The sequence below is a fragment of the Lissotriton helveticus genome, chromosome 1_1, assembly GCF_964261635.1.
Source record: "Lissotriton helveticus chromosome 1_1, aLisHel1.1, whole genome shotgun sequence".
Taxonomy (NCBI): domain Eukaryota; kingdom Metazoa; phylum Chordata; class Amphibia; order Caudata; family Salamandridae; genus Lissotriton; species Lissotriton helveticus.
In genome coordinates, this window is record NC_136057.1 from 373,043,544 (window position 1) to 373,065,698 (window position 22,155).

General features: G+C 42.9%; 1 protein-coding gene across 6 annotated transcripts in view; it reads right to left on the reverse strand.

The window, feature by feature from the left end:
- WNK1 (WNK lysine deficient protein kinase 1) overlaps positions 1–22,155 on the reverse strand; it is a 1,347,111-nt gene that overhangs the window by 126,848 nt on the left and 1,198,108 nt on the right. For 4 of the 6 annotated variants that reach the window (XM_078673696.1, XM_078673699.1, XM_078673697.1 and 1 more), the window contains one exon: positions 17,426–17,497. The exons of the other annotated variants lie outside the window; for them this stretch is intronic. In XM_078673696.1, coding sequence (XP_078529822.1) covers positions 17,426–17,497 — 72 coding nt within the window. The remainder of the gene's footprint in view (positions 1–17,425; positions 17,498–22,155) is intronic. 6 annotated transcript variants of the gene reach the window in all.

The following is a 22,155-nucleotide window of genomic DNA, read 5'->3' on the forward strand; positions in this document are numbered from 1 at the left end:
GTTAATTCTAGAGCGGACATGTTTTTGCCTTACAACTCTAACAGTAACAGAGTCTGATTTGGGATCAACTCTAAGGAACTCGGGGTCTTGTTGAAGTGGTTTATATATATATTTTGTAGGAGTAGTGTAATCTACTTTTATTGTGGCTGGAGCCATACACTTTTCCACCACTATCTTTAGGAGGCCTTGGACTACAGGCAACAATTTTTGAGCTATTGTAGTTGAAGTGTCTCCAAAATGACAGATGGTTGAAGGGTCTTGTAGGGGGGAGTTTACCCTCGATGCCCTCCTACCAGCAACTCATAAAATGTGGTGTCATTGACTGGAAACACAATCTTGATGGAGGTTGGGCTGAGATGTAGGGGTGTAAAATAACAAGTCCATATCAGAACTAGGAAAAACCAAATCATGAATAAGATCTAGTACCCCTAAAGTATCGATCCCAGGTGAAACAGGTACTTTTTTTCCGGGGAAGAGGAGTTCCACATTCGTTATTAAAGTTATAGATGTTGCTTTTGAAGACTGCCTAGGTGGTGAGAGGCTTAACAGTCTCAAAGGAGTCTGTACTGGCTCCTTAAATGGGGAGTCTGTACTGGCTCCTTAAATGGGATTACAAGTGTAATGGTACAGATCAGTATAAGTGTAATGGGACAGATCAGTAAAGGTGTTAAGTCTGGAGAAAATACAGGTTGAAAACATCCAGAAAAGTAAGGGGCTTTTTCTATTTTACACTTTCTGGGACAGCAGTGCCATTCTAAAGGAGAAGATTGTATGCCCCGAGAAGCTGTCATGAAGATGGAATGCACAGCAGAAGGAAAAATAAATCAGGTTTTTGACATGTGCAACAGTGATGTAGTACATGTTTTTTTCTTTGATGTTTACAGTGATGTGATCAACGGCGATCTATGCTTCTTCAAAATAGTCGGTTTATTTGTGAACAGCGTGCAATGTCTTTTTCGGTGTCTCTGGCTGGGTCAACACCAATCTAGCCACTTTCAATGCTTCACTATGCAGATGTTTTTAAGATGGCAATCTCGACCACTCTTTTCAGAGGCTTAGAAAGTGATGGCGTCACTTCTCCCTGCCACTTGGTCTTCCTTCTTTGAACCTTTCTCTGTGATGGTCTTTCTAGTGTGTATTAGAGTGACTGAAGTAGGTTGAGAGGCAGATCTCTAATCTATTTTTTTTCACTGCCTAATCTCTCATGTCCTCATCATGTCTATTAATCTGATGCCCTCTCTATCCTTTAAAGTTCCTTAGACATATTTTTGCAAATGTCACATTCAAAAAGAGACTGAAAGGCAGGCAGACAGATCATACATACCACACATGGGCAGAAGGATAGCCTTCATTCTCCCAAATGAAGGCCACTTTGAGAAATGAGATGACATTTTTGACTGAAATATTCATTAAATGATTGAGAAAAAAATATTCACTCAACGCTAGATGTTTGAAGGCGACAAATTAAGCAGCCAAAATGATTTTCCTGACAGGAAACCAATGATATATTTGAGTTAAAAAGATTAGTGGTGTTCTGAAACCCTTCTCACACAAACTGGACAAAACATCTAGATCACAGAGGTAAGTAACAGAACGTTGCATACACTGAACAGGCGCCTCCCAGATTTTTAAAGGGAAAGGCTACTTTTTTAGGTCTCGCGTGCGAATGTAGCGCATGCGCGGATTTGCTTGCGAGACTCTATTGCTGCCTCTTTCTGTCCGGAAGGTAGACCGGAGGTGGCACGCGCAAACAGCAGATGTGCACTCCGTACTTGGGCACATATCCTGTCCGCGCGCGCCCACTTCTTTCTCCCTTCAGCAGAGAAACCAGTGGAACAGCGCGCTCATCGCGTGCTTCCACTTTCCCTCCCCACCGTTGGCTCCGGTTGGAGCGTTGTACTTAGGGTTCAAACAGTGCAACCGGGAAGGAGGAGGGGGGCACATATGCATCATCAATCAAGCGAGCAATAACCGGCGGCGGGAGTGGGGGATCCTGGGGACCACTTGTAAATGAAATATTGAGATTCAGGGTTCAGAAGAGCGGGCGAGTGATCGCGCGCAGCACATAGTAATGCGGGTGGAGGAGCGCTGGCCTTTCATCCATAGTGCTTGGGTACGGGGGCTTGAGCAGTGAGTGTGCACCCCTCTGCGACAAGGACCACTCCCCCATTGCCCCTCCAGGTCTGACATTAAGTAGCAGACTGTCCTATGATGGCCAGGTTCAGGTGTGCTTGGGGACGCCGTGGAGGTGTGTGTAATTATGCAGTTGCAGCCGATGCTTCGCTCGAGAATGACATCATAACAGACGCTTCAACCTGCAGCCGTGCGTGTAATTCTACTGCGTGGGTGTGTCCTTGGAGTCTAGGGCGCTTAGAAGCCCTCTGGTGAAGTTTCCAACTGATCAGACGGATTCTAAACTCGAGCCTGTTGTCTTATTAATTTATTGCCATTTTCCTTTATATTAGACAGCAAGTGACTAACAGGACAAACAAAGAAATACTCCCATACACGGATTTAGCTGACGGGCTCCGAAAAGGAATTCATCACATTATTAGAAGTTGGTTGTGAAAGTGGACGCATATTCACCAAACTGTCAGGGGTAGCGTAGGTGACGTCATGCGCCTATTGAACCATCTTCCTCTGACTACACATTGTTTACACCCTTTCTCACCCTTGGTGCTTCAACAAAGTGGAAGGGCTGCGAGTGGGATCTTCAAGAAGGGAAGAGGATTTTAGGACAGCATGCTGAGCCCAGCATGGTCATTCCAGGCCGATCATTGGCTTCTGGTGCAGGAGGGATATAAGTGGGCTGGGTCCTGCCCGCGCTCAGCAACTGGCAGTACTAACAAGCATTATTGCAATTAATTCCCTTTGCCTTATTCTCTGCTGAATACATATAACCAATAGAAAAGTGTAACTTTCTCGCTTTTCTGAGAAGCTTTAAAGTAAGCACTTCGGGGAAATAATACTTTCAAGAAATTAGGTTTTTGCCAGTCACACCATTAGAGAAAATCCCTGAGAGATAGCCTATGCCTTGTGCTCCAGACCTGTACACTGGCCAAGGTTTGATGCACTGTGTGCACGGATGTCTGATTTTCCAGCCACCGACCCTGTTCAGTAAATAAATAATCCATCATTATGTCAGTCTGTCTGTACATGAAAGGAAATCCATTGTTAAGTGACTTGAGCTGTTATTCTGCATTTCCTGATCTGTTTATAATTTAGTTGTTTTCATAAGCAAGCTGTCCCCCTGCGTATCCGTGCTCCTTCTAAATATAAATGCGAACTTGAGCCTTGGGGAAAAAGCCCGTTTGTTACACTGTAAATGAGGCAATTAATTTAATTTCAACGCGCTTGACTTTAGGAATTTTTATAGCATTTTTATGCAACAGACTGATTTAATTTGCGTTCCCAATCTACCTATGGCGAACTGCTCATATCTCTCCAACAGCCTTCTAATGCTTGTTCTCACATGTTTCACTTGCACTTTGAGATACAAGCAGCTGTGATCTGCTTCATACTGTATTACCAATGCCAGAGACATACTTTTGGGCAGTGGAGGTGCGTCTATTGGGGGCGTTGCCCCACAAGCCGCCCGCGCCCGCAGCTCCCTCAGCGTCTCTGAACTTAAGTAAACTCTCAGTTTACTTAAGTTCAGAGACGCCGAGGGAGAACTGAGTCTGACAATCATGTCAGTCAGCATGACGTCGGACCGCCCACCCCCTTCAGAGTCTGAAGGGGGTGGGCGGTCCGGCATCATGTTGACTGAAATGATTGTCAGACCAGGGGCAGCAGCACAAGTGGAAAGTGTGGACGGAGGGCGAATTTTTCCGCCGTACCCACTCATTCGCACTAGTGTCCGCTCTGTCTTGTGCATGCCCAATAGGAGAGCGAGGGTCGATCTCCTAATGGGCAGGCGGGCAGAGCGTAACCCTGCTCTAAGTCAATCCTGTGAAAACCACAGGAGTATAAACCCTTCAATCATGTTGGGATTGGGGTAGGAAATTTAGGATAAACAGATATAATCTCAACAGGTATAATTCTTTAGACAGTTAGATAGGACAAGAAAAAAAAAAATCAGCAAAGAAATGAAGAGACTCAATACATCTATTTAAATGTGCCAATGGCATCATATTTATGCAGGCAAAGTAGGAAAGAAAACAGTAGTATCAACACTGTAGGTAAACAAATACTACAACCCTAATTGTACTTGGTGCATTAAAGGTGCATGTGGTGTGCACAGTGGCGACGCAAGTGACAAGGTGATCAGCGTAAACGGCGCATAAGTGATTGGTGTACAATATTTACAGTGATAGGATGAAACAATGTGGCTTGATAATGATTTGAGAAGCTGGTTTTAATGTAGATAGACTGATTGTGGAAGTAGCCACATTGTGAATGGCGCCTTTTATTGGGCCGAGTAGTCGACGGCGTTTCGATCCTCCTAAATTGGGATCTTCTTCAGGACAGGGTTGTTTGTGGAACAGTGCTGTACAGGGTGGATAAAAAAAATCAGGTGTCATCCCTGTTGGACTTCAAATCTGCAACACTCCAGCTATTTTCATTCAAGACCCCAAATTTAGAACCAGCTTTAGTCACCTGGCCACTACCTGTTCCCGCCATTGGATGGTGCTCAGAATTGACACAGCCATCGCCCACAGTCGCCAGGAACTTGAAGAAATCGCCGAATTGGAGAAACTCATATTGGCCGATTCAACCATTCCAGACGCTAAGACTCTGTTGGATAAAGTCAACGTAACCATCTCTTAATACATTTGAACTCAACAAAAAAGTCACTAAAATACAAAAAGACATCAGATATTACAAAGTAGAACAAACCTACCCATACCTGTCAGACGATTTCTACAACACCCCATACATTCCACCAAGAACAAGAAACTGGGGTAGATTTCACAATAATCAAAGAATCACTTTTTCGGATTAATCGAACATCTCAGTTGAGGACTCAGATTCAGGCGAAGGCCAGAGTACCTCCAACAGACCACAACCTCTACAGCCTCCCGGTTTTTGAGGAAGGGGCCGCGGACGCGGCCAACCCCAGACCAGACCTGTAAGAAACCGTCAGTACCAACCACAGTTCGCAGGCGAGCGACAGACACGCAACCGCTTTTACCAATGGGGGCCCCCACAGTAAATACTGGACACGATCTTCCTATTGCTCCTGGAACGTCTTCAACCTCCATCACAGATATTGACATTATCCCCATCTTCAATCTCTCGGATCGGATTCTCACCAAAGACGAAACTAAAATTCTGTCCTGAGGTCTTAGCTTTGTTCCCATGCAAAAAAACTATATTTTGGAACTACAATCCAGCCTACTCAGATTCTTCCGCAGAATAAGATTAAAACAATTCTTCATCAATGAACCTGAATCTGAATCTATTGAACCTATTATACCACGGTTCCATCCACCCTCTACATTCAATCCTCCTTCCTCTACCATGCCCCCCGAAATCTTGGCCTTTGAACGGATGATCTTAAAAGAACTTGCCGGTTTACAAACTGAATTTCAATATATTCCTTACAACATCCCTCGCCAAGAAAAACAATACTGGCTGACTCTCAAAAACAAGCCAGAGATTGTGATTAAACCTGCTGATAAAGGCGGTGGTATAGTGGTGATGGGGATAGACAAATATGATCTCGAAATCAAACGTCAACTGAACAACCCTAATCACTACCGCCCAATCTCCAAGGACCCCTTACTCGAGATAAAGCAGAAAATCTTAGATGTCACAGAACAAGCGAAAGTCTCAAACATCATTTCACATAAGGAATACCTCTTCCTCAACAACCCTCATCCACGGACCCCGGTGATGTACATAGTCCCGAAGATTCATAAAGACAACATAAATCCCCCAGGACGTCCCATCGTCTCTGGATGTGGATCCATCTTGGAACCCCTAGGCAAATTCATTGATGCCATCCTCAAGGAATTTGTTCCTTTAACGGATACCTTCATCCGCGAAACGATGGACCTGATGAACACCATTGAGAACAAACCATTCAACACAGAAACTGATTTAATGGCAGGATTGGATATCGAATCCCTATATACTAACATCCCGCACAATGAGGGACTGCAGGTGATTAAATCGCTCCTACTCAACAGACCCAACCGGATCCCAACTGATTTCATAATGGACCTCCTACGAATTGCAATACAGAATAATTACTTTCTATACCGAGAGACATTTTACTTACAAATCAAGGGAGTCTCCATGGGCGCTTGTTTTGCCCCCAACTTCGCCATACTCTTTGTCCATCACATGGAGACCACTCACATTCTCCACACCATCAATCCCTTTCTGAACAATATCAGCCTATGGCGTCACTACATAGACGACATCCTCTTACTCTGGAATGGTACGAGTGAAGCCCTCACTACCTTCATCGATTGGCTCAATAACTCAACAACATCTGACATTCACGAGTGACTGCAAGACTAATGACCTCCCCTTCCTTGATGTTACAATACACGCAGAAGATGGCAAATTGGGCACTTGCCTATTTCGTAAACCGACAGAGGAATACCCTCTTACAATACTCCAGCAACCACCCACGCAGTTTGCGGAGTGGACTTCCTTACGGCCAATTCCTACGGATTAGGCATAATTGCAAGTGGCGCAAGGATTACTTTCGTGAATCTGAAATACTGGCCAAAAAATTGATTACACGAGGACACCCAAAACGCCTCATCTCAAGGGCCACAAAGAGAGCTTGGTATTGCTATAGGGAATACCTCCTTACTCCCAACCGAAGAAAGCCATGAAGAGAATTCCCTTCGTGTCCAAGTTCAGCCCGAGTAGCAACCAAGTGGCAAAAATCATAAAGAAGAACTGGACCATACTTCGCACTTTCGAACCCTTCAAGGATTCACCCCTCTTTTCCTATCAAAGAGGAGACAAACTGGCCTCCCACTTGGTACACTCCATTAACTGGCCTGAGAAACCAACGGACAAACATACAATCACAGCTGCGTGGGGGCTCCCACCAGTAATTGGACATTCTAAATGCCAGAATTGTTCCGTTTTTTCCAACAGATCGAGTCTCTGCCGCTCCGATCACCTCGTGGATTGGATGCTCTCCATTTCCCGACACGCTGTTCCCCATCCCAGCTTCCCTGGACGAATTTCTTTCCAGGTGAGTGGATCTCTCTGTCTGCGATCTCTCTCTCTTGATTTGTGCGCTCCTTGTTCCCCGAGCCGCACTAATCCTTCGTCCCTTTTGTCCGCAGGCCTTACACCACGCAGAAGACCGCTCGGCTTCTTCCTTCGGATTCTGAACTCTTTGAATTCCTCCAGGTATCAGTTACCTCCTACTGAGCGCATCGCATGTGCGCTGCCCATCACCCCACTTCGGGTCCCACCTTCACTACCATCCTCCTGTTTCTTGCCCAACCCACTCACCCCACTATTAAGCGACCCAGTCCACCCCGACATCGCCGCTCCAGTGTCCAGTTCGCTCCAGCATGACTTGGCACAGCTTCCTGCCTTTCCTTCTCAGGTCCCTATAACCCTGACCCTGATTTACCAGTACCAGCGACCTCACCGCTCCCGTGTCCAGTTCGCCCCAGCGCTCCCACATTACTTGGCATAGCTTCCTGCCCTTCCTTCTAAGGTCCCTAGATCCCTGGCTCTGATTTGCCAGCACCAGCAATGCCCTGTTACCCCGTCGTTTCACCCTTCCAATCGGGACCATTTCACTGACACACGCTAGTCTTGCTCGTTTCCCCTCCTCCCTTCCCTTTTCTCCCCTTGCTAATTTCTTGCCTGCCATCGCGGCCCTTGTTACTACCAACTCTGTCCTGGATGGCAAGCCACCTGGTGGGTCACTGCCCTTCCCGCATGGGGCATACACACCTATCCTGTCCAGCGCCCATTCTTGCCTGCGCCTGCCCTTCCCCTCTTAATTCCCCCCCTTTTTATCCACCCTGTACAGCACTGTTCCACAAACAACCCTGTCCTGAAGAAGATCCCAATTTAGGAGAATCGAAACGCCCTTGACTACTCATCCCAATAAAAGGCGCCATCCACAATGTGGCTACTTCCACAATCAGTCTATCTACAATAAAACCAGCTTCTCAAATCATTATCAGGCCACATTGTTTCATCCTATCACTGTATATATTGTACACCAATCACTTATGCGCCGTTTACGCTGATCACCTTGTCACTTGCGTCGCCACTGTGCACACCACATGCACCTTTAATGTATCAAGTACAATTAGGGTTGTAGTATTTGTTTACCTACAGTGTTGATACTACTGTTTTCTTTCCTACTTTGCCTGCATAAATATGATGCCATTGGCACATTTAAATAGATGTATTGAGTTTCTTCATTTCTTTGCTGATAATGTTTTTGCATATCCTATCTAACTGTCTAAAGAATCATACCTGTTGGGATTATATCTGTTTATTCTAAGTCAATCCTGGCGCTGGAGCAGCGGCAGGATTGGCTGAGAGGGGTTGCCACTTGCCAGTGATGCGGGTGTTGTGTAGGCGCCAACGAACGGACCCAAGGCAGCGCGGACCTGCGCAGGTAGGATACATTTTTATTTTATTTTAAAACTTCCCCCTGCCCCACCCCGCGAGCCGAGACTGCCCAGGGCAGGGCCAGGCGGGACGCGCCAAGATGCTGGTGTTAGAACCCTGCAGGGGTCACGCTGAAGTGTTATAGTCTGCAGGAATTTTATGGCGCAGGGGTCAGGCCAGGCGATCCCAGCTGAAAGAAGGGTCAAGGAAGTTTGTGGTCTCAGGCAGGCTGGGTTCTTCCGAATGGAAAAGGATGAGGTAGAGCAGGAGTCCAGGTGGGGGCAGGGCTGGGAGCGTACAGTTTTTTGAGGGTTCGGGTATCTCTGCCAGGAGCTTCCGACATATGGCTTCGGTCCCAGGGGTCGAACTATTCTGACGGCTGGGCCGACACTGGTTCAACTTCATGACGGGGGAGAGCAGGGGATAGGATAGGGGCCAGGCTTGGTGTACCAGAGATGCAGCATGGGGGCACCCCCAGTGCTTCGACCTACTCAGTGCTCCAGAGGGACAGGCAGGCAAGGCATCAGAATGTATGACACATGGTCAGGGGTCATGTCAGGTGAGTGCATCGGAGGACAACAGGAGCCAACCTGACTGGTCCTGGAATACACACATGGCCCAACAGTCAGGCAGAGCGTTTCCGAGGATCGGAGAGTGGAGAGGGTCGTAGGATGGATGCTCCGAACATGATGGTGGATGTAAGACTATGAAGGGGTCACTCTGAGAGCACCGGATTTGCCAAGAGGAAGCGGGACGCGAGTTATAGGGGTCAGGCGTGTGCTCTGGACGCCCAGAGTGTACATCCAGGACTCAGGTCGCAGGGGTGAGGCTGCTGAGGTAGGGTGTGCAGTCCGGAAGGACCGAGAGGATGCAGGGGCCCGGAAATCCAGATACGTTCCAAAGTTCGGACCCGTATCTACCAAGGCCGGGCTGGGGAGGATTAATGATTTCCTCGGTTGTCAGCCAGAGGGAGTTCTCTCACTGAGAGGAGAAATTGCCTCCGAGTGCATGAAGGAATCTCTTCCGGTGTTTGGCGTAATTAGTAGGGATTGTGTAATTGTTCTTGTAAATACCATTGGAATCCTCTCTCAGCAGGTACCGGTTCCTTAAGCAGCTCCTTTGAATGTGTCAGTGGGGGTTGTCACTGAAATCACTAAGGTCTTGTCTGTGTCGATTAACTGTGATGTGGGGTTTAATGCTGAATAAAAGACCATGCACACTATAACCTTGCACCACAGTATGTGTCTCCTCAGCGGCTGCATTGTTCATTGTCCAACTCTGCACGGAGAGCGAGCATTTGATAAGTTGCCAGCATTTTTATAGCACACTTCTGCCATTTGTTTGACCTCGCAGCACTTTCCAGTTCTGGCTCCCTTCTATGAGATTTGGTGTTTTTTATTGACTGCAGTCATAGTGGGCCACGGTGACTGCATGTGGTTAGTGAAGACTGAGCTGTACGACTATAATTTAATGTTTGTGCACACGCTGGTTCCGTAAGAGGTGTAAAATATGTACAAACCTCTAAGGGGTTTGCCCTGTTCCGCGCTATGCATGTGGATGCCGCTTGTCGCAGAACAGTAAGCTGATTATTTGTTCCTAGAAGTTGAATGATTGTCCATTACCCAGTTTGAAGTATTGTCAGAGGCGGTTTCTGAAGTAATATAAAACTTGCTAAATACACCATACATAATTATATTTTTTGAGAGGTATTCCCCATTCAAAAACTGGCTGTTCGCTAAAAATATGTTAGATACTCTCTTGGTGTGAAATGTGCATACATGTTAAAAATACGTGGAAAATGTGGCTCTTACTTTTTATGAGGTCCTAGTGCCATAATGTTGATTTTGTAACAGCAGCCAGTTGTGCTTTGAAGAAACATGATTCTACTACCTTATGTGCTTAGGTCGTGTGTGGGGGTTATAGGAATTGATACAGTCAAAGTCCAAATAAGTGGAGAGAATGAAGCCTAAGGGCCAGAGCTCCCGACTTCGGAAATGGGTGGAGTGCCTGGGTTAAGTCTCACTCTCGACGTTTCACAACATCCTGTGAGTCTGTGCAAATCATTTAATCCTGTAGCCTAACAAACAAAAATGTGACCTTTCCTGTTTGTAAGGTAGCTGGGGCCCATATTAAATGCTTCAATACATTCAACGCGAATTAGCGCTATTTAACACTGCAGAAACAGACATTTCTCATAGTTTGTCACTGTGCGCATTGGAATTTGTCTTGTGTGTTCCTTCATAAACTTGTTGTGCCTGTGATTGTGAAACCTATTGTTATGTGGGTTAAGGGTTATTTATTGGCTGAAGTAACCACTCGTTTAAACTCATTGCACAGCACTCTGACATCCAGAGAGCTGGCTTAGTTCTATTATTGTGAAAATGTGATTTACACGTGAGCGAGAGGGGTCACTGCAAGCTGTTTCATAGTTTTTCACAGTGGACTTGAGCTGCCGTGTCATTCCGTCTGACTCTTCATGAGCCCTGGCCTCAGCCGTGTCTGCTGTCTTTATGACCTGACAAATGGCTTGCATGCAGCCTACATAATAAACTCACTGGTTTGTTGACCTCAGGCGCAGACAAATTTAAGCAGTAAAATTCAAGCCATTTGCCAGGACTTAAACTAACAACAACAAGCATTTGAAATACAATAGGTCTCGCATTAGGAAAGTTTGAGCTATTGGTATCGTAAATGACACATTTTTTTATTTATGTGTTGGTTTTGAAAATAGCGGAATTAATAGCTTTGTCATTACAATGCCAATACTTTTAACTTTTGCAAATGTGACACCTATAGCATTTGTAATGCAACATGTTTTGTATTTACGTGACTTAGATGTATTGATATTACAAATAACAATGGCTTTTAGTTTTTTTTAATAATTAATACTTAAATAAAAGTTATTGTAATTTATAATGGCAATAGCTTAAACTTTTGTAAATAACTTTTGTGAAGATTATGTTCAGTTTATTTTATTGTGATGAAAGTCCAAGAACAGAAGTGAGATATTAACATCTTTTTGTGACATTTGTAATAAAGCTTGAAACATTGAGAGAACATATTTGAACCAGTTGTTGTTGAATGGTTGCACAGATTGATGCTGTGGTGGCGTTGAGTGATGTTGTGGTGGCGACGAGTGATGCTGTGGCGTTCAGTGATGCTGTGGTAGTGCATAGTGATGTTGTGGTGCACCTGAGTGATGCTGTGGTGCCCCTGAGTGATGCTGTGGAAGCGCGATAGATAGATAGAGTGAGGGCGATAGATAGATAGAGGGAGGGTGATAGATAGATGTGTGTGGTTGTGTGTGTGTGTGGTTGTATGTGTGGTTGTGTGTGTGGTTGTGTGTGTGTGTGTGTGGTTGTGTGTGTGGTTGTGTGTGTGGTTGTATGTGTGAGTGGTTGTGTGTGTGGTTAAGTTTGTAGTTGTGTGTGTAGTTGGGTGTGTGGTTGTGTGTGTAGTTGTGTGTGTAATTCGGTGTGTGGTTGGGTGTGGTTGTGTGTGGTTGTGTGTGTGTGTGGTTGTGTGTGTGTATGGTTGTGTGTATGTGGTTGTGTGTATGTGGTTGTGTGTGTGGTTGTGTGTGTGGTTGTGTGTGTGGTTGTGTGTGTGTGTGTGGTTGTGTGTGGTTGTGTGTGTGGTTGTGTGTGTTTGCAATCTTTAAGAGGATTAGCCCAAAATTAGAATGTGCTTCTCAGTTGATTCTCGAATTGGTAATATGCGAGGTTCTTAATAGATTGCCTCAGGCTTTTGGGTTGCCGCAGAGCGAGCTCTTTCAGGCGGAGCTACGGAAGCGAGAACAGTCTGTTTCGCAGTGTTTTCCCATCTACGCAGAAAGATATTATTGGTTTTGTGACGAGACACTGCCAAAGAGACTGTTCATCCAGGCAGAATACTACATAACATGGAGACTTATATATAACACGAAAATACAGAACATGTTATTATTAGAGTGAGTCCTATGATGTTTTGTAATCTATTTCCTTCACTATTTTCTCGGTGCTTAGCACATCGATTTGTTTGAATATCTTTACTGTTTGAAGCCAAACGTTCAGGAGGTAATCTTTAATTCATGGAAATTAAAACAAGGGTTTCTGGGTAAATGAGACCGGTCTGCTGCCTGCTTTTCTAACGTGACCAAAGCAAAGCCACCAGGAGGACAACTTGCAATAGCAACGAGCTCCCGGTGCAGTAATTGAATAAGCACATCACGAGTTAATCAAGCTCAGGCAAATGAAGTAGAAACGAAACAGTGAAAATGCTGCTCGTATTCTCTCCATCACAACATGCACAGTCCTTTCTAGTTCTACGTTTTGGAAGCTGACGTTTGAAGAGATGTATTTTTAAAGAGCCGCGTTGCATTACGAGCACCTTACTTTGGCACCTGTTTGTTTATCCTTTTTTTATTTTTACAGAATATTGTTTTTCATAATATGTTACTTGCTAAGTGTCAGGTGGAACCGAACTGGGTTCCGCCGTTGAAGTGCGAAAACGGAAGCAGGACAGAGCAACTCGGGGGATTTGTTAATATCCCAAAGTGAGCCCAGTGTGCGGGACTCCAGGGGAGTGACGTTTGACGTGAGGGGTACTAACTGTCAGACAGTTGAATGAAAATACATGGGACATTTCCGTTTTAAACAAATTGCATTCTATGAAAGATTTCATGGTATCTACTGTTCGACATTTTGTGTCCGTTATCGGACTATATAAAGCTGAAAAGGCACGTGATGGAAACAATACAACTATGTTTAGGATGAAAAAGCCACTGGAAATTTACAGTACTAAAAAAAATAGACTTTGCTAGTCCCTCCTCTATGTTACCGGTCACGCGGCTGTCATCAACATCCAGCATTTAAAAGACAATCATAGAACAAGTCGGATGGGGTGGGGGGTGGGGGAGAAGGAGAGTGAGCAGCCTTTGATGAGCGAGGGGGGAAGGGGGGGGGGGGGGGGAGGAGAAACGAGAGACACGGCCCGCAAAAAAAATCGGCGCGAAATGAAGACAAGTCGGATGGGGTGAGGGGCGGGGGAGAAGGAGAGTGAGCAGCCTTTGATGAGCGAGTGGGGAGGGGGGAAGTGAGGAGGAGAAACGAGAGACACAGCTTGGCGGCCGTGAAAGTGAAAGCTCTTGGCATTGCTGTGGGGAGGAGAAATGCGACACGGCCGAAAGCCTTTGATGCAGCAGGGGGCGGAGCGGATGCCTTTCAACTGAAGCTGCTGGCGGCAGATGGCTGGCTTACATGTGCACGCGCATTTTAGGTCAATGCGCTTGCGCATTGAGCTTGCTTTTCACGGGCACTGCATGGAATCGCCCGATAGTTAAGCTCTGGTTAGGCCCCTATATTCTCGCAAGCTCAATGCGCAAGCGCATTGACAGGCGAGACCTAAAAACACAGGGCCTGCCTGGTGACAAATTTGCTTGAAAATTAACCATTGCCCTCCATTGCAAGGGATTATTTCTGCACTTAAATGCTTCAATGCAGTTTTAGGAGGACAAACTGGAGAGTTATTTTGAACCCTCATTAAATAAATGAGGCTTCAGACTTTCATTTCACAGTTTGGTATATGAACTGAAGGATAAAGACATTCTGCAATGCTTTTCTGTTGAAGAAAACTGTACAAAAAGGTGTTCTGGGGTCAGCGCGAGTAGTGGGAACATTTTTAAGCATTTAGGACGATCAATGAAGATGCAAAATGAGTGTATATATATATATATATATATATATATGCTTGTCTTGCAAATGCCTTGGTCTTGGTGAAGGGTGTGAATGCCCATTCAATAATCGACTTAATTTTCAGCCAAGTAAGGAAAAAAGCTGTTACTCCATTGTATGTTACTAAATTTCTTTCTTTAGCTGAATCAGTGGAACAATAGAACTTAACATCATACTTTAGAGCTCAGGTTTTTTTTCCTTTGCTGGGGAAACAGTAGCAGTTGAGATATATATATATATATATATATATATATATATATATATATATATATATATATAATATACACACGCAGTTTATAATTTATATTTAAGTCTCTTGCCTCGCTTCATAAATATATTTTAATTGCATTACACCTCTAGCCTATATAAAACAAATATTTTTAATACATTAATAGCTTGACTCCCTTTAATTTCATATTCATTATTTTAATATTTATAACATTAACTATAAGCAGTTCTACTTATTAATACATCAAATGAATTCTAGAGTATTACATATATCGTTTGATTCACTTTCATTGCTTTACAACTTTTAACTTGATGTATTGCGATTATTTTATTTCAATATTTATTCACTTATTAGATTCTGAACTATAAATTGTACTATAGGCGTTTACTTTAATAAAATGTTTGGTTTATTATTGTAGGTTATTTCCTTTTGTGTGTGTGTGTATATATATATATATATATATATATATACACACACACACACAAAAGGAAATAACCTACATATATATATATATATGAGGTACGTAGTGCTCCCACGTCGAAATAGTCAGCAACAGCGGTCACTGTCGAACAGGAAAACAGGAGCAGCGAGACCCAGAAATGGTGCAAATATTTTTATTGAATGCTAGCCCAGCACCAGTCCGCCATGACGCGTTTCGGCTAGAGATAGCCTTGATCACATGACAAGCGTCAAGAGGGCTATATATATATATATATATATATATACATATATACACGTGTGTGTGTATAAACACAGACATATATTTATATATATCCTACATATACTTACCTGCGCTGTAATGTCACCATGCGTTGCAGTGACTCGTTACAATGTATTTAAAAACATACTTGAGTGGTAATGGTTCTCGGTAAGAGCCTGCATGGTAATGGCATTAATGATTTAACCCTTTTTGTACTGAAGCTGAATGCTCTTAAGGTCGCCACTGCAGTGTATTTTAAGAGGGGCAAGAGCATTTCTATCAAATTATGTCTGGAACGCTTAAGTTTGAAGAGGCAAGTGATCCAGTAAATATTAGTTCAGCAACACAATTTTCACTCGTCAACTGGCAGAAATTACCCAACAGAAAGTGTGATAGAGAATAAATAAGGGAAAATGTAGTGCTGGGGATTGTTGTGCCCTCTAACCATAAAGCTTTTGTACGAAATCTCCGGTTTCTCCTAAATATATTGTTTCTCTTACTATTAAGGTTGAAAGTCTTACATTTGAATCGAAACTCTTCAATTCATCTAACGTTAACATTGTGTATGCATTTTTCTTGATCGGGTTGTGTATACTGCTATAAATATTTGAAGCACGAAATTACATCTGAGAAATTCGGAAAGGTTGACGGTATTACAGCAATAAAGATGCAAGATAAACACGGTGCATTTGAATTTACTTTCCACTAGTAATAAAATGCGATATTTATCTTTTTACGTATGCTGCTGTAATGTACCAGAAGAGTGCTTTCAATTTACTCTTTCAATATCACAAAAATGTGATTGTTAGAAAGTTTCCTAATGTGAAATTCAGATGATGTTAACTTATTGAAATGAGCTTTAGAAAGTAGATGTATCCTTTATTTCTAATGCGAAGGGCGCTAACAATGCAACAGACACTGCAGTAAGATGAGGTTCAGTGTCAGGTCTTCCCAAAGAATGCAGACAAATTTGTAACAGTTTAAACCACTATCCTATTGATAGGATGTTATGGTATATCGTGATGTGCAGAAAGTTTACCATCACATTTTCTAATTATAGGTATTAGCAGCGTGGATAGTGTTAGCAGTGTGAGGAATCCAAAAGAAGCAGAACATCGAGGGACAAGAGAGTACATGACCATTAAATTACAATGACATTGCTTCATCTGAACAGGATGTGCATAGAAGTTAATATATATATATATACGCTGGTTAATCAAGAAGTGTGATCAGGACAGTAGCTTACATACTAACAAGTACATCAGTGAAGAGTGAGCATTCAGAACAAAAGCTTAACTTCCTCGAGAATTATACGCGCTAGCTAGAATGAACAGACCAAATGACAGTAAAGACCGAAACTTTTAATTTTAACAGGGTTAATTTGACGTTTTAGCAACCCTGAAATGCATAAATTGAGTCCACATCTGCTGGGCGCTGTTTTTGTAGAATGCCCCCACATTCTGAGCATTAAAAGAGGTGCAAAGTTCAGTTTGATAGTATATGTCTAATAATCAGAGCCCATTAATATTGTAAGACGGTGAGCATTTTGCACAAGTTAACCGGCATTTGGAGGATAATTAAATTACTGATTTTGATTGGAGGGATAGGACAGATCAAGCTGTATTTGTGTATTTTTAAAAAGCAGGCATGCCTGTATGATTTAAAATAATGTTAATATAATACTTGTGGGGCTGTAGAAATCAGCCATGACTGTGGTGTTGAAAGGTGTCTTTGTTAGGTCTGATTGTCATTAAAGAGAAGTAATCTGACTGTTCGTTAAACAATCCTTCCTACAATATATCGCTGATTGTGAAACACTAACTATGGAGGGGTGTGAAACATTGATTTAATATGTGCTTAAATTATTTATGATTGTCTGAATTGAACAGCACAGTCTAAAAGGAAGCAATGGACAGATGATTGGGTGGCTACTAAATTGTCTCACATCAAATCAATAAGGTCAAATTACCAAAGTGGTTAATGCCTTTTGTTTGCCTACTTTTTAGGTAATTATAACCAATGTTCGATATGTCAACAATCACTTTTGTGAAATTTATAAATCTGAACCTCAAACTTCTGACATATTTGAACCGCAGTGGGAAACACAGTGGCTAGTATGAGACAGAGACAAATTAAATAAGCAGCATGTGACACATGTAAGACAACAGAAGGAAAAGGCAGACAAGAAAGGAGAAAAGATTTACACACAAAGAGCCAAGCAGGGCGTACTCAGAAATCGGGTCCTTCTGCCAGCAGGCTTGAACGTCACTCGCTCGGACGCACAGTTAAACTTCGCCCAGCCTGTGAGAAAAAGGGAATAACAGAAATAGGGAGAAAAACAGACAGAACATAGCTACAAGATGTTAGAATTAACTCAAAGGATGGATTGCTTGAGAACAAATCCCCAACTGGACAGACAGGTGAAAGGTCACTTAATCAAACACCATGAATGATAATCTGTACGAGAGTAGCAATAAGGCTTGAGACTGCAATAAAGCATTACTACAAAAGTTACTGGCAGAGCAGTTCATTCTTTTGCATCTGTTAAATAAAAAAATAAGTGGACCATAGTGGCAGCACTATCAAGAAGTATACATTGCTTACAGCCTTCAAATGCAAGGAGATCAGGAAGATTAGTTATAAATGGGTCTTTGGTTTTAAACAAGAAGCTTACCTTTACATGCGATGAAAGTGGAAAATAAAAGTCTATAGTATTTAAGCTCTACCAGCCACGGTTGTTATAACCACGAAATGAAAACTATACCTCAATGAAGCACTGACTTTACCATATCATAGTGTACATTGGTTTGGCAGGGTTCCTCAATTTCAGAAATGTAACCACTAACCAGAAGGTACTCACCTGGGGTATTTATAGCGCTCTTAGTACAATACAGGCCTTCTATTAACATCTATCTGAAAAAATGAGTCCACACTGACACACACATATAGTGAAGCAACACTTCTATTTACCTTAAGTTCAAAATGATTACCTATAGAAAAGAAAACTTCCTTGTTTAAAAATGTGCTTGCTCATGCAATGCTACTGTTGTGAATGAAAGATTGATCATGCCTAAAAAGCCATTCAGGTACCACTATTCAGGTGGTTCCTTCACAGGAGGTGGACTCAAAGAGCTCAGAAATCTTGTTTACTAGGCTGCTATACAAAGAGATATCTGAAGATCTACAGATCGCTCTAGTCGGATACATCATTATATCTGTTCTAGTTATATACTCTGTAAGTGACAAACTGGTATAATGAGAAAATAGTATAATTTTTCTTGCGAGAGTCCATAACATCATATGAACTTTCTTTGAAATTGTAATCTGAAGAAGTCCCTTCCAATTAGCTATAATTTGATGGTTGAGAGGTCGTAGTTCATATACCTATAAATTAATTCCAAGAGAATATGTACATCAATGCCAGAAACAGTACTCTAGCATACTTTATATAGTTTGTGGAGATCAAGTAGCTGTAGGAAAAAGAGCATTGTGCTTAAACATGAGATCCACTTTTTTTTTAAAACATTATTTTCACTAAAAACATCTTACAAAAGAAGCTTTGATACATATGCGTACATTTACCTTGATAATCAAATGTCATAACATATCGAGATAGTGTCTAAAACCGAAGCCATTTAGACACCAAATAACCATAAAGATTGGCAAGAATAATCGTTCAACAGATAAGGGTCCCTCTGGGCAATCCCACTCATACTAGAGCAACAAAATATACATCAACTGAGCGCTGACAATCCCGGAAACCAGTGTGGAGTTATGTGTCCGATAGGATTGCGTATATAATCAAACCATACAGTCATGGATGTGTTATCACCCTACCCCCCTCAGGGGTTATACCATGTTCTAGGGAGGATTCAGACTCCTCCCTGAGCATCTCAACGTAGGACTCGTAGGGTCCCCAGATGTCCTTGGGGCGTGATGAACTGGGCATCAGACTAGCATAAAGTTCACTATTCACATTACAATAGGCAAGACTGCGCAACTAACACTGAACGGTAGTAGCAACTCTCAACCACAGTAGATGTATGTGGTAAGTTTGTTGAATGATCTGCTGACTCAGATGAAATGAAGGCATTTAAGACAAAATCTTAGCTAGGTTCTGAGGGATACATTCTTTACAGAAATGCAAATCGGTCTCCTTAGTGGAAAAGGGTTGAATCTTGCTTCTTTTTCTGACTTAAGTGATAAGTATGAAAGATAATTTGAAAGACAGATTTTGAATAGAGGCCCTGTGCATGGACATCAGATGACATAACTGTATCTGGCTACCATGATGGTCCATTTTAGAAGAGACAAAAGATGGATGATTTGATTTTCCAGTACTTTGAAATGATAGCCTGATGCACTCTGATAGATGAGTATTTTAAATCCAGATATGGTCAGCCTGAGAAGCGAAGGCTGTTGTGTGCATAAAAAGTCTAGGTTCTTAGATCGTGCCTACACTCTAACCTGTTTCCATGTCATGGCACAATGCAGCTAAGAGGAAAAAACCATGATAGTTTGTAGTATCGGTTTGAATCCTGTGACAGGCATGGAGAACTAATCTTCAAGTTCTGAGCAGCAAGGCAATCCATTTGCTGATGAAAAAGAGACATTTGGTGTTCTGATTCAGTGCACATATAAGCTCCTTAGTCCGGAAATATCACGAAAAGTTATATATTCTAGAGTTCCTATTTGTGATTGTTGGTTTGGTGTCTGCTTAGGACAAACAAGCAGACATTGATCTTGAGTACATGTTCAATTGAAATATCAATACTGAATGTTAGAGTCCAGTGGCAGATGTTGAGCTTACAGCTGCAGCGGAAAATATCTTCTTCTTTCCTGCTTGCTTATGTAATACATAGTCAGAATGATCTCAGGGCTAGTCTGACTGCCCTGAGCTCTCAGTTATAGCTGGGCTTATAACGGAGACCAAAAGCCACTGAGAAGGAGGTCCTGTAGGCGATCGTCCTTGAGCAATAGGGAAGCATCTGTTGTGAAAAAAATGTTGGGGATTGACCAGATTCACTGCAGTTCAGCCACCACTGAAGCATTTTCATCAATTGCAGGCTGACCATGGCAAAAGCATCCCAGCCCACATGAACTTTGTGCATTGCATGTATAGCTGCTCTTGGATTGGACTGGACTAATGCAGATGTGGCTCTGGAGAAAAGAGGATAAAATGCAGCCTAAAAGTGTCTTCAGTTATGGTTTTCAATATAAGAAGCTAGGGGCTTTCCCTGCCTATGGTGGCAATCCTGGCACCTAAAAAAAAGATGTGTTGAAGTGTGATGACAGGAATGCGTGATGCTGAGAGAAAAAGACCCAACATCGACATAAGTTGAATGGTGTAATTTACTGCATGGTTTGCTTCACTGAGGATGGTCTGAGTCAATTGCAAAAGTACAGGTAAACCGCTAGACCTTGCCTCCATTGGGGATTTGCTACCTGCACCATTAACTTATTGAATATCCATGACGCTGATTTGAGGCCTAAAGTCAAGGCATTAAGGTGGTAGTCCTACCAGTCTACCATAACGCACAGATATTTTTTATAACCTGATTGGATTAAACCATTGAACCAAGCATGCTCTAGTTCGATGGAAGTTACCATATGTGATGGAAGGGAGGATCGTGTGAAGAGTGACCATGTGGAAATCGTGTTTCTTCAGAAACGTCAGTTCGTGCAGATCCAATACAGGGTGCCCATCTCTTCAGACTTTCTGAATCTTGAATAAAATTGTTGCTCCTTCTCTGCCTTTGGCATGGCTTCATTATCACTCTTCAGAAGCAATCTAAGGTTCTTGACTTTAAAGTCCTGTAGCTTTCTTTGATATTTCTTTTGTGGTGCATTTCAAGGTGTGCCCATGATGGACAATACTCAGTACACACATGTCCAATGTTATATCCTGCCAGTTCAGTAGGTCATCAGCATGATAAAATGGAAGGCAGAACGTTCAAGGCAGTCAAGCCTTTTTGTTCTGATCCTAAATACAAGAAGCCTGGTATCCTCGAAGCCTTTCATTAGACTTGACTTGCTGACCTGACATTTTTGTTGCCTTTGTAACTGAAATGAAGAAATAGACTGTCCCTAAGACTGAAAATTCCAACTCTTATGCTTGTATTCTGTATGCTGGGTTCTAGTAGTGAAGACAGGTCCAATCACATCTGTCAGTCATACCTTCCCAGAATGGCGATAGCGTTGGAAGCTCTTATGGAGGTAGCCGCCAGAGCGGAAAACTTTTTTCCGATATTGGTCAGCCGGCGACCTTCTTTATCCGGAGGTGCAGAACACTGAGATGCCTGGTTTTGAGCTCTCTTTTGTGCGGCCTGCATATTTACGGAATCCGGCCTAGGATGGCCAATGAGGACCGAGTAGAAGCTGGTGTCCTCATCAGTTTAAGACCTTCTTGCCACAAGTAATCCACTATGGGAATCGCCATAATGGATCGCTGAGTACCTGGCTTGAAGTCATACAGTTTATTTTACCGGTATAGGCAGAACAAAGCGTTTCGATCCGCGTTCTAGAAGATCATGAAACTTCTGATGTCAGCAGGAGGAGAATCTGTTGGAGGCGGGATAGGAGATGACAGCATGGGAACTAGGTAATCATCCCATTCATCCTGGGTGTCAACGTCGGTGTGCATTTCTCCTTCTTCCACATGTTGTTGGTCCACATTTTGGGTATCCTCAGCAATAATAATTGGACGAGGCAAAACTTTTTCCCTGGTGGGCTTAGATGTAAAGTGCCCTACGTGCTCAACAGGGGCATTTTGAGGAGGGAGAGGTTGTTGCTGAGCATTAGCCTCAGGAAAGCGCCTGTAATAATCATTTTACATATGACGCAAGTCTGTCACCAATGATATTGGAAAGTTAATAGATGGTTCTCTAAAATGGCAAGGATGTTCTTCCTCATAGAAATAACGTTCTTGAAAGGATTCTGTCTGTTGTACAGTAGGGGTA